Source organism: Rutilus rutilus, assembly GCF_951802725.1.
Source record: "Rutilus rutilus genome assembly, chromosome: 4".
NCBI lineage: Eukaryota > Metazoa > Chordata > Actinopteri > Cypriniformes > Leuciscidae > Rutilus > Rutilus rutilus.
The window spans coordinates 25,134,973-25,152,393 of record NC_140212.1 but is presented as its reverse complement, the minus strand read 5'-3'; the positions used below and the strand labels follow the sequence as shown (position 1 = coordinate 25,152,393).

Below are 17,421 nucleotides of genomic sequence, written 5' to 3'. Positions count from 1 at the left end.
GCCGTGACTCGGTATCTTCGGTACCGGCTTCAGTGGGCCTTTGTGGTGCTGTAGTTTTGCTGCTTTCAGTGGATGCTTGATCTTTTCTTTTGACTCCTCTTTGGTTTAGCCACCGATCCATTTTTACGTTATTAAAACAGAATGGCAAGAACTGTTATCACAGTTTCGCAAGTGCATTAAAAATCTACTTAGATAAGTGACGATTTTATAAACACTTGCCTAGTTTAGGTCATCTTTTCGCGGACCACACTTTAAGAATTACTGCTGTAGGACCACACAATCATATTTGTGACTCAAATGCCTTCAAAGTTCTCTTCTGTGGGATGCAGCAATAGTCTTTGAAATTTTGCTTTTTATTTATAAAGGTTGATAAAGTGATACTGCTGTTTACACCCTTTACCGTAGATGACAAGGTTGGCTATATCTAGTCCCATAGCTCCTCCAGCGATTAAATAGGCAGAGATAAACTTTTTTAAATCAGAGATAATTTCTGAAAGGCTTTGGTTTTTGTTCATTTATTCACAAAAATATTTTGTATAAAGCTTTAAAATCTTACCTCAAACAAAGTTGATGTGCCAGCACTCATTACCGTTACCTATATCAATAATATTTATGTTATTTATATAATATATATATATATATATATATATATATATATATATATATATATATATATATATATATATATTTTGCAGCTTAGAATTAGACAGTCAATTACAATTTCAGCAGTGATTTGGAGTTAGGCTCTATTAATTAGTGTATAATTGTAAATAAAAAAATATAAATTATAATGTGAATATATTTAATGTGTGCCCACTGTGTCAATATGAAATATATCAAAATAGACGTATCCACCGTTTACGAAGCACGGGTTTTATTTATGACCTCATTACAGATATAAAAACACAACAAGCAAACAAAACCATTGAAATGTATTTGGATTTTTAAAATGGCCAAAGAGACCAGTTAGTATTGATTTTATTTTTATTGGGTGTTATATTTATACAGCTTCTCCTTGCTGCTTCTGCCCTCAGACTCTTGCTGGTGTACAGAGACGGATTGTCCTGATTTAATGTATAAATGTCTGTGAATGTTAGATTTTGTCTTATTTAGATCTGTAAAAAGTACCATGATTACCATGTTTTCCTCATTCTTGATTGTTCCTTTACCAGGCCACAAGTGTTCCATCTACATCCACTCTTACCGCTGTCCCAACCTCTACCTCAGCCCCAACCTTTACACGGTGTGGTAGATTTTTCTCCTACGCACCTTACTTAGGTTGAACCTGATGTCCTTGACACCTGAAAATATTATACTCAGTCGAGTTACCTCTGAATGCACGAGTTGATGAATCTAACCCAGCCTAAGAGTCTCACAAAGAGTCGAACGATGTGTCGCCCCCCTATCGAACACTATCACTTGGTAATAAGGTCTCTAGTGTTCTTAATGCGATCCACACTATCACTTGGTAGTAAGGTCTCTAGTGTTTTGCTAAATACCTTGTTGTGCAGCATTAATGACAGACAAACTTCAGCAAATGTCCTTTAAATGCTTTAATCACGGCCGGGAGTTCTCGAGCAGTTCTCAGAGAATTTCAGCCACATAGAATAATACATCAGGTTTTATAGGATAAAGACATGACACATAAAAACAAAATCATTGTGCTTAACTCATGACTTTAATATGTCACCTTCTATTAATATGATTGGTTACATTGGGGAAGAGCCCCCTGCCCCCCTTCACCCTCTGATAGTGGCCTAAGTAAAAATATCTAGAGAGATATATAACAAGAGAGACAGTATATTTTTTATATTGTTATGGTCAGCACTAGACAATTTTCCATAACACAAACAGACAGAAAACAGAACGTTTTAGTACAATGTGTTTCAAAGTGTTAGGATGTTAGCCCTAAAAGGGGAAGTAAAGTTTATGTATTATTATTGGTAGAATCATGGTTAGTTTAAAATACAGTTTACTATCTTATTCATTAAAAATCCATCACAACGGCAACACATTATTTTAATATTTGAGTAGATTACCTCCTCCACAAGCAATTATCTCCGGAATTTCCCCAAAGCCTTTTACTGGTAGGCTGGAAGATTATTTGTGTATTCTTCAATAGGGAATTAATATCTTCAAATTTCCAATGCATGTATGATATTACATGAATGTCAATCTGTTCTATAATCTCCCTCTTTTAGTTTACAAAGCTACAATTTGGAGGAACCATTAGTTAAGCAGCCAAACCCAACCTAAATGTACTAAGCCGGATTCAGGTCATTTAAAAAACCTTAATATGTTTCATCATCATCATTATCATGTTTGTTGATAATGTACAATATGTATCTTTACAGCCTGGTAGTCACAGCCCGCCTCCTTCAGCCAGACCCAGTCTTTCACCGTCATCCAGTTCTCCTTCAATCATTCAACCGGCAGCCAGTGCTACTCCTGTTACCAGACCTCCTTCTGCAGCCAGACCTCCTTCAACCAGTCCGTCTCCTGTTGCCAGACCTACTCATGCAGATAGACCTCCTTCAACCAGTCCGTCTCCTGTTGCCAGACCTACTTCTGCAGCCAGACCTCCTTCAACCAGCCCGTGTCCTGTTGCCAGACCTACTCCTGCAGCCAGACCTCCTTCAACCAGTCCGTCTCCTGCAACCAGACTTCCTTCAACCAGTCCGTCTCCTGCAGCCAGACCTCCATCAACCAGTCCGTCTCCTGTTGCTAGACCTCCTTCAACCAGTCCGTCTCTCCGTCTCCTGCAGCCAGACCTTCTTCAACCAGTCCATCTCCTGCAGCCAGACCTCCTTCAACCAGTCTGTCTCCTGTTGCCAGACATACTCCTGCAGCCAGACCTCCTTCAACCAGTCCGTCTCCTGCAGTCAGACCTCCTTCAACCACTCCGTCTCCTGCAACCAGACCTCCTTCAACCAGTCCGTCTCCTGCTACCAGACCTCCTTCAACCAGACCTCCTTCAACCAGTCCGTCTCCTGCTACCAGACCTCCTTCTGCAGCCAGACCTCCTTCAACCAGTCCGTCTCCTGCAGCCAGACCTCCTTCTGCAGCCAGACCTCCTTCAACCAGTCCGTCTCCTGCAGCCAGACCTCCTTCTGCAGCTAGTCCGACTATTACATCCTTGGTGAGTGCCCATCTATTTTTTGTGGCATCTCTTATTTCCTGTGTGTGAAGTACATGTACATGTGGCTTATTCAAAAAATTGGGGGGTACATTACAAAAATTATATATTGAAATGATATTGAGTTTATATATTTTTCATAACATATCTGCTAGTTACCAAGCATAATCATTAAACACCATCTTGATATTACAAGGGAAATGATGTTTCCCTGGTGAATTTGTCATCTGTTACATACAAATTGAATGTTAAACTTCAAGTAAAACATTTATCTGAGTGTTTATTTTTTTATTCAGAAATGAAATATTTCATTTCACTTCAGTTTTTTCGCAGATATCCATGTAATGTTCACAGCACAGTCACTAAGGATAGGAACTTTTTTTAAAATAATAAATCTGCCTTAAAGATAATTTTTTTGAAAAATATAGGCTAATTATCATAAATGAACATGAAATGTCCCCTAATGTCCCCTTGTAGAATTACTTGTATGCAAACCAACAATATGGTCATATTGCATGTCTAATCTTTCATTGCTTTTGAATCAGGAGGAGCATGTTACCCCTTCTATGCCCGGACCTGCTCCTGCATCCGAGCCAGATCAATTTTGGCTGCCTACTAAAATGAGGCAGACAATCCCCTCACAGGATCAGAGGTGGATTGCTTCCCTCATCTACCACCAGGCTCCATCTCCAGATCGCTGACCAATCAAATTGTCAGGGCGGGCTTTATACGATGATGGACAGATGAGCAACGGTAACGTAATCATCCACGTCACCAAAGAGCGCTTGATTTGAATTAGTTTACAACAAAGATGACTGCTGCTGGAGAATTGAGATTTCACGAGTTCACATTTACAAATAAGTCAGATAGAATAAATGCGTATATAAGATTTCACACAAATAAATCGATAGAATAAATGCGTATATGACGTGCTGTCCGAGGAGAGGGCTGTGGGCTCGGTAGCCATACTCCCCCGTATTCCTGGTTGTGAGAGAACAAGACAAGAGTGAGGATTCGGGGTGGTGGAGGGATGCTGAAAAACTGTCAAGGAGTGTTAGGTAAGTTTACAGAGTGAATATGCTTCCTCATGCTGATAGAAAGGGTAACGTTAGACATGGTATTGTTTGATGACAAGTTGATATTGGATTGATTATTTGTACGTGCTCCTCCCGAACTTTGTTTATGAAACATCATGTGTAGATTCCGCCATTGCGTCTGTTATATCGACAGCGCATTCATTTTAAAAGAGGAACAGAGAGCCGCGACATTTTGTTGGTTGAAAATATGAATGAAGAACATGCGTCATTTACTCCGTTGCTCTGATTGGTTGTAGGTCTATCCAATTGAGTGCAGAGTTTTTTTTTTTCCTGGTTTGGTTGAGACACGCCCCATAATCAAATCTTTATGGGGAAGTATCAGACTCACATTCTGACTAGAATCTGAGTATGACGACGTCAGGCTACCTGTCAATAGGCCTACAGAACGAAATATTATGTAGCCTATTTTGCCGTCAATACTGCCGACGTTGTCTTTGCTGTATCAGGCTATATATATTATGTTTAACATCCAAATGTAGATGGTCTGTCGGCGCACAGAGCCACTCAGTCGCAGACAGCACGTGAAGTTCGTGAACACCGAATTCCCTTTTCTTTCTTATCTATTTGTGTTTGAACAGACATGTGCACGAAAAAATAAGCCAGTGTCCGTCTCAACGAGTTTCCCCGTAAACACAGTCAAATTTTTTTTTTTTTTTTTTTTTGTCCTTTATTTTACCAGGTGATGTCCCATTGAGATAGTCAAATCTCTTTTACAAGGGAGCCCTGGGGCAACAATTACACAGGTTACACAGAATCACAAAACAGACAAAAAACAAACTGATCTACAGTACATATAAAACAATGTAAAATAACATAAAAGGCTCATTGAAAACATGTGCATTGTTCAAATTTGGATTGTTTAAGTAATTGTTTAAAATGTTCAAGAGGGATAAGAAACGAAAGCTTGAAAACTTTTTGGAGTAAATTCCAACCCCAAGGAGCAGCATAACTAAAAGCAGTCTTACCAAATTCAGTTGTTACACGCGGGATATTTAGAGCCAGAATGTCAACGGAGCGGAGATTGTAAAGGTAATGATTCCTGGTCAACAAACTAGTAAGATAGCTGGGTAAATTACCATTAATAGTTTTAAAAATAAAAATGTCCCAATGGAACCATCTACGCAGACCTAAAGAGCTAAAGCCAGTTGCCTCATAAAGACGACAGTGATGAGTGCGTGACTTGGCATTAGTAATGAACCGTAATGCACCATGGTAGACTGTGTCAAGTATATACAGCGTGGTAGAGGCAGCGTGCATATAAATAACATCCCCATAGTCCAAGACTGGTAAGAAAGTGGCACTGATCAATTTCCTCCTAGCTTGGAGAGTAAAACAGGATTTATTTCTAAAATAAAAGCCGAGTTTTACTCTCAGTTTTCTCACTAATTTTTCAATATGAACTTTGAAGGTTAGCTTTTCATCAATCCACAGACCAAGATATTTATAAGATGAAACATTTTCAACACACTTCTAGTGTGGAAATGGCTAGGGCGGTTGATGCGGGTACAGTGCGAGACTTTGTGAACTGCATCACTTTAGTTTTACCAACGTTTAATACCAGCCTAAGTTCAATGAAGATGGTCTGTAATAAATTAAAAGACTGCTGTAGTGATTGATAAGCTTGAGCTAGAGTGGGGGCGGAACAATATAATACTGTATCGTCTGCATAGAGGTGTATTTTGCCATTATCTGCTACAGAGGCAATGGTGTTAATGTAAATGGTAAATAGGACCGGACCAAGGATAGACCCTTGAGGGACACCTCGCCGGACCCCCAGTGGGGCAGAACTATGCCCATCGACAACTACAGTCTGTGTTCTGTTGGCAAGATAGTTTCTGAACCAATCAACTGCCTTAGTGCCCAAGCCAATGCCCCGGAGCTTTGTGGGTGTCTGACCCAGCTAAAGTGATCTCAGTGTGAGGGGGTGTGAATTCAGCAGTGCTGCCAAAATCATACTCCCCTATTTAAAATACTTATTATTGAACTTAAACACTTGTGCTTTTTTGCAGGTAGTCTTTGGGATGAGATGTGTCTCCAGAATGAGTTTTTTGAGTCTCTGACCCATCTAATATATGAATTTAAGCAGTACTGCCAAAATTAAAATAATCAAAATAGACTACAGTGTCCTGATGACCCTGTGCCTTTAGGTAAATTGATATAATTTTGTAACTTTTTATAACTGATTTCAGGCAAACACTTTTTTCAATGCCACTAACAATGTTACTGTCTCTCGCAGACCTCTTCAACCCCAAATCATGTCATGTTACTTATCAGTTGCCAGTTTTACTAATCAGTATACTTTTTAGTACTTTTTTTTTTAAATAAATTCACTGTTCTATTGTCAATAACATGTCATGGGAAAATCATTAAATATTTGTATTTACATTCTACATTGGAAAATCTGTTTCTGATTTGGGTTTAATTAACTATTTACATACATTTTGTTGATTTAGAATAAAGATATTTAAATAAGCTAGGAAACAAATGGTATATTTTAAGTGTACAATTTAGTTTTCAGAATAAAAAAAGATACTTTACATTAAATAAAATGAATGGTCAACATAAATCATTATAAATATGATGTGGAGTCAAGGTTCACAAACTGGGCAGATGAAGTGTTTGTTTTTCCTGGAGCGTTGCACGCAGTTGCAATGAAACCAGCGTGGGCACACATCATAGCCAATCCTAACATGTCGACAAACAAATTTTGAAGTCAAGCATAGGTATTTCTTTAATCCATATCAAACAATACTTACATGAACATTATTATATCACCTTTAATTCATATGGCAAATTCAATAAAAGTTTGATAAAGGAAAACATTCTTTCTTCCAATGCTTACCCAGTTAGTTACTTTTTTCCCACTGTTCTTGTCCCCACACAGATGGCACAAGTCCTTAAGGTTAGCTAGTTGAGTATCATGCCAAGGCAGAAGAAACATTGTTGTCATAAAACAAGTTCTTAAAACATCACATTTTTTACAAGCACATGAATAATCACATATTTACCAACACTGTTAAATGGTTAAGGTACCAAAGAATTAATGAATATTGGAAATATGAAACTTACCAGTGTTCTGTAAGACACAAGCCGCTATGGTCATCCTCAAGGCTGGCACACTTTTCTCAGATGTGGAAAAAAGTAGCGGCTCATTATTTAGAAAACATTCTGCAAACTAAAAAAGAAAAGTGATTATGTAATTGAGAATGATATTTTATCAATATTATATTATATATTTTATTTCTTTATGATTTAAGGCTGCAAGACTGTCTTTAATAAAATAGAAGTAAGGGAATTCTAAAGAATGATGTCACTACTAGAATGATAACTACAAGGAAGTCCCCCTTCTATTGTCTTCCAAATATCTCCTTGTGTTGTTTTTCAATGGAAGTCACATTCATTTTAATATTTATCATTGATATTCATTTACCATCTAGGATGACCATCTCCATTAATATTTACCTCTGGTGTTACACTAAGGAAAGAAAGTCATATATGGCATAATGATCAATTTAACATAATGATCAATTTAACATACTTTCAAAACAAAAGGCCCACAGGAACTGCCATCTTGTTGGCACGAATGGGGTAACGTGCCACATGCCCATTTGGGCACGTTGTAGCCCTTCTGTATCATAAAGGACCTGTAATATTTATGATTATGGGGTAAAAACAAAATAAGAATTTCATTGTACATAGGTACACATGACAATAAAAATCTTGAATTTGGAATTTATTAAATTAAATAGAATACTAAGAAACACCTTTAGAATTTCAGAAGATCTTGTTTAAAATGTTGATTTACCTCGTTACATTCTGACACCTCTTGATGTTCGTTGTGGACTCTCCAAGAGGATCAAAGAACAGAGCCCTCTTCTCTTGTGGGATCATTATCTTAATAATAAAGATATTGCAAATAATTACAACAAAACCTTAAACGCTAAACAAATATTGTATCCAACCACTTAAAAGATAATTAAGACTGCTTATAAAACATATAAAATGTACCGTCAGAGTCCAGTGATGGTTCTCATTAATGACCCCAAAAATGTACCTAAATTTGTTTGGATCCATCTGAAATTTCATTTAAAATAAAATCAACAAGTATTTTAAGATCTAGTGAGCAACAAACAAAAAAGCATTCCATGACCCATGTTTGATTGCTGTTAAAAGAAATCTGACACTTTCTCCAATGTGACATGGCCTGACATGGCCACACTGGACTGTTTATTTAGAATCAGAAATTCATATATAATTATTATTGAAATAATAATAATAATAATTCATTAATATATTCATCAGAAATACGTTTTTTTCCTTATACCAAAACTCACATTACCTCTATTGTCTGTTGTATGATATAATACACAACTGATGTTTGTATGAAGATCACTACATGAGTTACATGTATGTTAATCACATTTATATTGCAGTTTTCAAAAAGTGTTGTACTTACCTTGACCTTTGCTTTTTTGTGCTTCCAGATGTCACTCATTTCATATGAATCAATGCACACAGCCTTTTTTGTTGAATCCTTATTGTATTTTTGTACCAAAAGGTATATATAAGCATTCATGACCTGACAGCAATAAATGAAGACATATTAGTTTCCTATTAGGAAAAAATATTCACAGAGGTGATCTGTTTAATGATGTTTAATGTTTACTTTTTCATTTTGAACTTTAGATAGTTTTCTTTGGACAATATGTGTTTGTAAAACGAAGGGTTACGCAGGTAATCTAGGTTCTGTGAATGAAGTCAACACGCCACAGTATGGGTCAGCCTCGCTAAGGATGAGCTGTCAGGAGACGATATATCAAATTAACCACGCCCCACTTGCAATCACCTCCTATAAATACAGGTGTTAATCAGCCGGCCCTTTCTCTTTTTCCGACTGGCTCGAAGCAGTCCCCGAGTGACCACGCTTCGTGGCGTGTTGACTTCATTCACAGAACCTAGGTTACCTGCGTAACCCGTCGTTCTATTTCATCTCAGTCAACACGCCACAGTATGGGTCAACTGTGTACCAGATAAGGTCATGAGGGGAAATCTAGCGGGGCAATAACCAGGACATGATTAATGCAACAGAACCTTTATTAGTTCTTCATATAACTTACAACAAAACCACCAGGTAATAATACCTTGACATAACTTAACATAAAGCAGTTTATAACTGTTCCGCTGTTTGCAGAATAGTAGATGAAACTGTCTTTGCAAGATCCAGACGATAGAATTTGGCAAATGTCAAAGAGGACGACCAACTTGCTGCTACACACACTTCTTCCAGAGAGGCCCCCTTAAATAATGCCCAAGAGGCCCCCATTCCTCTAGTAGAGTGGGCCACCACACCCTTGGGAGGAGGCCTTCCTATGCTGTGGTAGGCTAGTTCTATTAGCCTGACCACCCACCTTGCGAGCCGCTGCTTGGGCACGGCCTGGCCTCGCACTGAGTCCCCGAAACAGACAAACAGCTGATTAGTCTGTCTGATCTGTTGAGTGCAAGCAATGTATCTCTTCAGTGCTCTCATGAGGAGGGGGATGAAAGGGTTCTAGTACCAAAGGTCTGGAGACATAAGAACGAGGCAAAACTTTTGGCAGAAATGATGGGTTCGGAAGGAGAGAAATGGATGAATCTTCTTCCCCCAGTCTCAAGCATGCAGGGTGTACCGACATGGCATGCAATTCGCTTACTCTCCTTATTGAAGAAATAGACAAGAGAAAGGCTGTCTTCAACGTAAGAAGTTCTAATCCCAATTTGTCTAATGGCTCAAAGGGATGTTCTGTCAGAGCTTTCAGGACAATGCCCAAGTCCCATGAGGGAACCAACCGAGCTTGAGATGGGCCTAATCTACGAGCTCCTTTCAGAAAACATTTCACAAGAGGATGGACACCAATTGTGCTACCTCCGTAGTCCATATGGCGATCTGATATAGCCGCTACATATCCCCTCAAGGTTGACTCCGTCAGACCCGTCTCCAACAGGGACTGGAGGAATGACAAAACTAACTCCACCCCACATGAAACTGGGTCCATTCCCTTGGAATGACACCATCGAGAGAACCTTTCCCATCGAGCAGCATACAGTCTCCTTGTAGATGGGGCTTTTGCTGCATGCAATGTTGTTAGAACCGCCTCTCCCAGAGCTCTGGAAGACTCCCATCTAGTGGCCAGACGTGCAGATTGTACCTCCCTGGATTCGGGTGCCAGAGTTTCCCCTGGGCCTGAGACAGCATATTCTTCCTGACTGGGAGACGCCATGGCGGTCCCCTCTGTAATGCTACCAAATCTGGCATCCATGCTTGCTGGGGCCAATCTGGTGCCACCAGCAGGACTTTGGCCTTTAAGATCCTTACTTTGGCTAGGACCACTGGCAGAAGAGGGAATGGAGGGAATGCATACAGGAGCATTGGAGGCCATTTGTTCGCCAGAGCATCCACCCCTAGTTACCCCTTGGGGCCCACTATTGAATACCACAGGGGACAATGTGTGGTTTCCAGTGAGGCAAAGAGATCTACCTGAGCCACCCCGAACCGAGACCAGATCTCCTGCACCACTGCCGGATGTAGTCGCCATTCCCCTGGCCTGGGGCCTCCCCTGGACAAAAGGTCAGCTGCTACATTGTCCTCTCCCGGGAGGTGTAAGGCCCTCAGGGACACCCCCTGAGCATGTGCCCATAACAGAAGGTTCCGAGTTCTCCTGTAAAGGGACGTTGAACGTAACCCGCCTTGATGGTTTATATATGACACTCCTGTGGTACTGTCTGAGCGAACAATGACATGCTTCTCCCGAAGCCGAGGCCGAAAATGAATCAGGGCCCGAAATACTGCCTCCAGTTCCAGCAGATTTATGCGTGCTCCTCTCCACGAGGCATCCCATTGTCCTTGTGCTGGATTGCCTCGCCAGACAGCACCCCAGCCCTCCAGTGACGCATCTGTTGTTATCATCTCCCTTGAACATAAAGGGCCCAGTGTGACTCCTTCCTTTAGGCCTGGAGTCGAGAGCCACCTCTGGACTGTTGGAAGACAATCCCTGTCCCTTGGGATCAGTCGCTGTCCATTCTCGTATGGACTCACTTTGTATTTTGCTAACCATAGCTGCAGAGGGCGCATGTGAAGCAATCCTAATGGTACCACCTGACTGGCTGCTGCAAACAGGCCAAGCAGCCTCCGACCAAACTTCACTGTAACCTGCTCCTTCGAGAGGAGCCGGGTTAGACATTCTTCCAACACCAATAGCCTCTGAGAGGTCAGAGATGCTCTCATCGTTGTTGAATCCAAGGTCAATCCTAGGTATGTCACTGCCTTGGTGGGGATGAGACAACTCTTCTTGCTGTTCAGCTTCAGCCCCAAGTTCTGTAAATGGGTTAGGACCACCTTTGTGTTGTTCCTGGCCTGCTGTTCTGTAGGGGAACAAATTAGCCAATCGTCCAGGTAGTTTGCTATACGTATACCCTGACGACGAAGGGAGATGAGCGCTGCATCCATACATTTTGTAAAGGTGCGGGGGGCCAATGACAGACCGAAGGGGAGAACATTGTACTCGTATGCGTTGCCCTGAAAGTAGAACCTTAGGTACTTCCTGTGGTTCCTGTGAATTGGGATATGAAAGTAAGCATCCTGGAGGTCCACTGTTGTGAACCAATCCCCTTGTCTGATGAAGGTTAAAAGGGTTGATATGTTGAGCATATGGAAAGGCAGTCGTTTCAAAGGACAGTTGAATCCCTTGAGATTGAGGATGGGACGAAGACCCCCATCCTTTTTTGGAATCAGGAAATAGGTGGAATAAAACCCCTGCCCCATTGTTCCCAGGGGCAGGTGTGTTATTGCTCCTTTTCCTAAAAGGACCGATACCTCTGCTGTGAGAGACTTGCACTGGTTCTCGTCTCCCAGAACAGTAGGGACAATCCCTTGAAACTTTGGCGGTTTTGATCTGAACTGGAGCCTGTATCCGAACTCCAAGGTGTTTAGCACCCATGGACATTGGGTGCATTGGCGCCAGTGGAGGAGCTGTTGACTGGAAAAGTGTGTGGCTGGAGACTGATTGTCAGCGACGATTTCTTCCGCCTGACATCCGTGTGATGGAAGACTCTGCTTGTCTGCCCCTACGAAAGGACTGTCGAACTCCTTGGCCTGGTCCCCTAGAGCCCCTTGGCCAGCAGTTCTTCGCTGCCCTGGGTAGGTCTTGGTTAACGATTCCGGGCGAGTTCAGCTACTGCTCCCCGCTGATGTCCGAGGCCCACGAATAACTGGTGCCCGACGCACAGAGCGTGTCAACTCCCTTGTCTTACGGGACTGCTCCAGTGCTGCCTCTGAAGGGGGCCCAAAGACCTCGCCAGGGATCAATGGAGCTGCTATGACTGCCATGCAGTCTTGGTCCAAAAGGTTGGCCTGGGACAGCCATACTTAACGACGCGCTTGAACCACACTGGCCATCGATTGTCCCAGAGCTTGGGCATGTGCACTTGTTCCTCGGATCAGCATGTCAATCACCCGTAATGCTTCTGGAATGTCTTCACTTGTCAAGGTAGAGGACAAATCCTGCAGTATACACTCTAAATAAACCAACAGGAGGGAATTGGTGCATGCCAGTCTTGCAGACAAGGCAGAGGCATGATAGGTTCTTTTTAGCTGACTGTCAACTAACCTACAATGCTTGTTAGGGTGTATAGCATCTTTGCCAGCCCGGGTGGTTGCTCCTGCCAACATAGCAAATGTGGGCCCAATCTGAGGAGCTGAAGCAAGCCCGTAAGCTGCCGCCCCTGCCAGGTTGCCCAGCTGTGTCTTAGGGAGGGCAGTGGAACCTGGGACCTTCCATGAAGAATGCAACTCTGTCACAAAGTCTGGAAGTATAGGCAAACCTTCCGTTTTTCGGCGCTGAGAGCCTCTGTCAAACACCGAAGTTGATGTTGAGGCAGGTTGTGAAGCCAGGTTCGCCTGTTCTGCTGCTCTAGCAATCACTGCCTTATCTGATGGATCCAAAGGAACAGGATTGGAGGCCTGAGAAGAATAATCCTCCATTTCTGAATCAGAGATGTCCTCTTGATCTGATGGCATAGAATTACCTTCCCTTCCAAACACTCCAGATGCTATCACAGATATCGCATGGCTGTTTTTACACCAGTTCCCCAGGGCCTGGAGGCCCCACCGGCCACTGTTGTGCCTGTAACAAATTATTCAGAGTCTCTTGCATTCCTTGCATTTGCCTCTGAAGATGATCCACTTCTACATGTTTGCGCTTGCGAGAGTGCTTACGCCTTACACCTTCTTCTTGAAGATCCTGCTCAGGCCGATGTTCTTGTCCTGCAGGGATCTCTGCTGGGAAACCAATGTTGTCTTCCTCTTGCATCTTAATAGGGAAGTGAAAAACAGCTCAGCTAGATTTTGTCTTCACAGACAAAGAGGTTTCTTTGGCTGAAATGACAAATGAAAATCTCTCCCTGCTGTGTTTTTAAACAGCTTACTTCAAACTTGGTAGCTCACAGGTGAAGAGACCCCCTTGCCAAACAATCTGTGTTAAATACTCACCTTTCCAAACAGAAATAACACGGTAGCTTTAATCCTCTCGGTTAAGAGGCTCCTTCACAAACAGCATGCGGCAACGCGGTAACTTTCACCCTCACAGGCAAAGAGGTTCCCGTCAGCCAGTTACTTTAAGTAATAAAGGAAGCAAATCTTACCGTCTTTACCAACTCAATCGTTAGCCAGGAGGCAAAAAAAGAGAAAGGGCCGGCTGATTAACAACTGTATTTATAGGAGGTGATTGCAAGCGGGGCATGGTTAATTTGATATATCGTCTCCTGACAGCTCATCCTTAGCTAGGCTGACCCATACTGTGGCGTGTTGACTGAGATGAAATAGAACATTATTTTAACAAAATAATGAATAAAATGTTGAAACAGTTTGATATGAAGTGGCTTCATTCACAAACTGTTCGATTTTATTAACACAATTATATATAAGATGTGTACTTAACGTATACAAATATGTACACTGTGGAAACCAATAAGAAAACACAAACCATTTCAGAAACAAAAACATATTTACTTATTTTGCCAACATAACATGTTGTACAAACACATTATTATAATGGCTAGTTAAAACTTTAGAACCTAGCAAGATAACAATTTCCAAGTGAGTTGGTGCTTCTAAAAGAATCAACTCACCTCACTTTCAAAATGTCGTGTGGGTGCAGTCTGATGAATATCCGAGTAAAACAATTTGAAAGGCCCTATTTTGGAAATTAGCACATATAAGCTTTTTCCTTCCCAGGCTGCTTTGACACTTGTAATTAAAAATTAAAGCTCCTGAAGATACTGTGGCATTGGCTAGAGGTGGAGATGCCGGTGAGGAGGGGCCTGAAGAGACCACATGAACTGGTCGTGGAGATGCCAGTGAGGAGGGGCCAGGGAGTGGTGGTGGAGATCCCGGTGAGGAGGGGCCTGTAGAGACCACAGAGAGTGGTTGTGGTAGAGATGCTGGTGAGGAGGGGCCTGTAGAGACCACAGGGAGTGGTGGTGGAGGAGATGCCGGTGAGGAGGGGCCTGAAGAGACCACATGAACTGGTCGTGGAGATGCCAGTGAGGAGGGGCCAGGGAGTGGTGGTGGAGATCCCGGTGAGGAGGGGCCTGTAGAGACCACAGAGAGTGGTGGTGGTGGAGATGCTGGTGAGGAGGGGCCTGCAGAGACCACAGGGAGTGGTGGTGGAGGAGATGCCGGTGAGGAGGGGCCTGTAGAGACCACAGGGAGTGGTGGTGGAGATGCTGGTGAGGAGGGGCCTGAAGAGACCACATGAACTGGTCGTGGAGATGCCAGTGAGGAGGGGCCAGGAAGTAGTGGTGGAGACGCCGGTGAGGACGGGCCAGAGAATGGTGGTGGTGGAGATGCAGGTGAGAAGGGGGCTGTAGAGACCACAGGGAGTGGTGGTGGTGGAGATGCCGGTGAGGAGGGGCCAGGAAGTAGTGGTGGAGACGCCGGTGAGGACGGGCCAGGGAGTGGTGGTGGAGATGCCGGTGAGGAGGGGCCTGTAGAGACCACAGGGTGTGGTGGTGGTGGAGATGCCGGTGAGGAGGGGCCAGGAAGTAGTGGTGAAGACGCCGGTGAGGACGGGCCAGGGAGTGGTGGTGGAGATGCCGGTGAGGAGGGGCCTGTAGAGACCACAGGGTGTGGTGGTGGTGGAGATGCCAGTGAGGAGGGGCCTGTAGAGACCACAGGGTGTGGTGGTGGTGGAGATGCCGGTGAGGAGGGGCCATGAAGTAGTGGTGAAGACGCCGGTGAGGACGGGCCAGGGAGTGGTGGTGGAGATGCCGGTGAGGAGGGGCCTGTAGAGACCACAGGGTGTGGTGGTGGTGGAGATGCCGGTGAGGAGGGGCCTGTAGAGACCACAGGGTGTGGTGGTGGTGGAGATGCCGGTGAGGAGGGGCCAGGAAGTAGTGGTGGAGACGCCGGTGAGGACGGGCCAGAGAATGGTGGTGGTGGAGATGCCAGTGAGGACGGGCCAGGGAGTGGTGGTGGAGATGCCGGTGAGGACGGGCCAGGGAGTGGTGGTGGAGATGCCGGTGAGGACGGGCCAGGTAGTGGTGGAGATCCCGTTGAGGAGGGGCCTGTAGAGACCACAGGGAGTGGTGGTTGAGAAGGCTTTATTTTATGTGGGATCCGGGGTTGTTCCTCAACATGTAGCCTCAAGTGATCAACATTGATTCTTGGGAATTTCACCCCCCCCCCCTCATCTTCGAGGTCTGCACTTTTCCCTTCCAATTTAGTGATCGTATAAGGACCTAGAAAGTTTGCCTCCAGTTTTCCACCTTTTCTCTGTTGGCTCCTTATATTTTTCATCCACACTTTGTCCCCCACTTGAATTCATTCTGGGCTTTCTTCTGTTTGGATTGTTGCCTAACCCTTTCTTGGGAAGCTCTAGTGTTAGTATGAGCCTCATTTAAGACCTCACTCATAGCAATCGCCGATTCTGTCAGCTGTTCAACAGACATTGTATCCTCCACATTCTTGTTAATCTGACAAAAAGGGCAGGACAATACTGTTAAAAAAGTGCTACCTATTTATCATTAATTATATTTATATGAAAATTGCAACAATCTGCAGTTACCTGATAGTGCTCAGGAATTTCTGAAGGGTACCGGGCCTCCCTCCCAAACATTAAAAAGTACGGTGAGTACTTAGTTGTAACCTGACGCTTTGTCCTAAGCCCAAACATTACTGCATCTAGATGTCTATCCCATTCATTGGGCTTGTCTCTTACAAGCTTGCAAAGGGATCTGGTAATATAATAACATTATTTTCAGGTTTAAAGCAGTCAGGAAATAACATTTACAATCATGCATCTAACACACATTTTTATCAAATTTTAATAATAGTGTATTGAGTGTACATATTCATTAAGTGCATTTGCTAGGAAATGAAACAATGAATTTAGCATTTCTATTATCATGCTCTACTTAAATACATAAATGGCTAGTTATTTGCAAAATTCTTATCAGTGTGAAAATAATTAAATTAAAATATTGTTACCTCTGTATTGTCGCATTCATCCGTTCCACAAGGCCGTTCGTCTGTGGATCGTAGGGTGTGCACAAGGACCTTTTAATATTTAAAACCTTGCAGATATTACTGTTCAGCTGCAATTTATAAAAGAAAACAGACTCTTAAATTTATCATGGAAAAGATGAAAGGTGTGTATATTGAAAAAAGTTTACATTTAATCATTGTTTATCAATGATTTAACAGTGAACATGTATGACTCACTTTGTTTACGAACTCTTTCCCCTGGTCGGTGAGGACTCTCTTCGGTGCCTCAAACTGATGCACAAATTTCAATAGGCAATCAGCAACCTCCCTGGCACCCTTTGTCTTGAGGGGATAAGCCTGGGGCCACTTGGTCATGTAATCAATGATGACACAGATATATTGATTTCCATTTTCTGTTGGTGTTAATTTTCCAATTAGATCCATCCCCACAAGTTCGAAAGGCTGTTTAACCTAGAGTTCATTAAATAGAAACAAGATAATTAATTATATAACTTAATTGTAATTTCTAAAACACTGTGCCACCTGTGATCAAAACAGTATAATGTTGGAAATCATTTGCATTTTACAATATTTCTAAATTATTAATTCTGTACATGTTATTACCCAGGTGTCAATGTCCTGTGACATGCCAGGCCAGTAAAATCGTATTG

At 42.7% G+C, this 17,421-nt stretch overlaps 1 protein-coding gene across 1 annotated transcript; it reads right to left on the bottom strand.

Moving 5' to 3' along the window:
* Positions 1-2,724: 2,724 nt before the first annotated feature.
* On the bottom strand, positions 2,725-17,125 carry LOC311289050 (uncharacterized protein; the record flags this gene model as incomplete). Its single annotated transcript, XM_084406802.1, has 10 exons — positions 2,725-3,177; positions 7,076-7,140; positions 7,303-7,408; positions 7,772-7,877; positions 8,039-8,127; positions 8,242-8,307; positions 8,690-8,812; positions 16,332-16,500; positions 16,754-16,860; positions 16,988-17,125. 10 exons carry the CDS (start codon positions 17,123-17,125, stop codon positions 2,725-2,727), a joined length of 1,422 nt encoding a protein of 473 aa, XP_084262928.1.
* Positions 17,126-17,421: the final 296 nt, after the last annotated feature.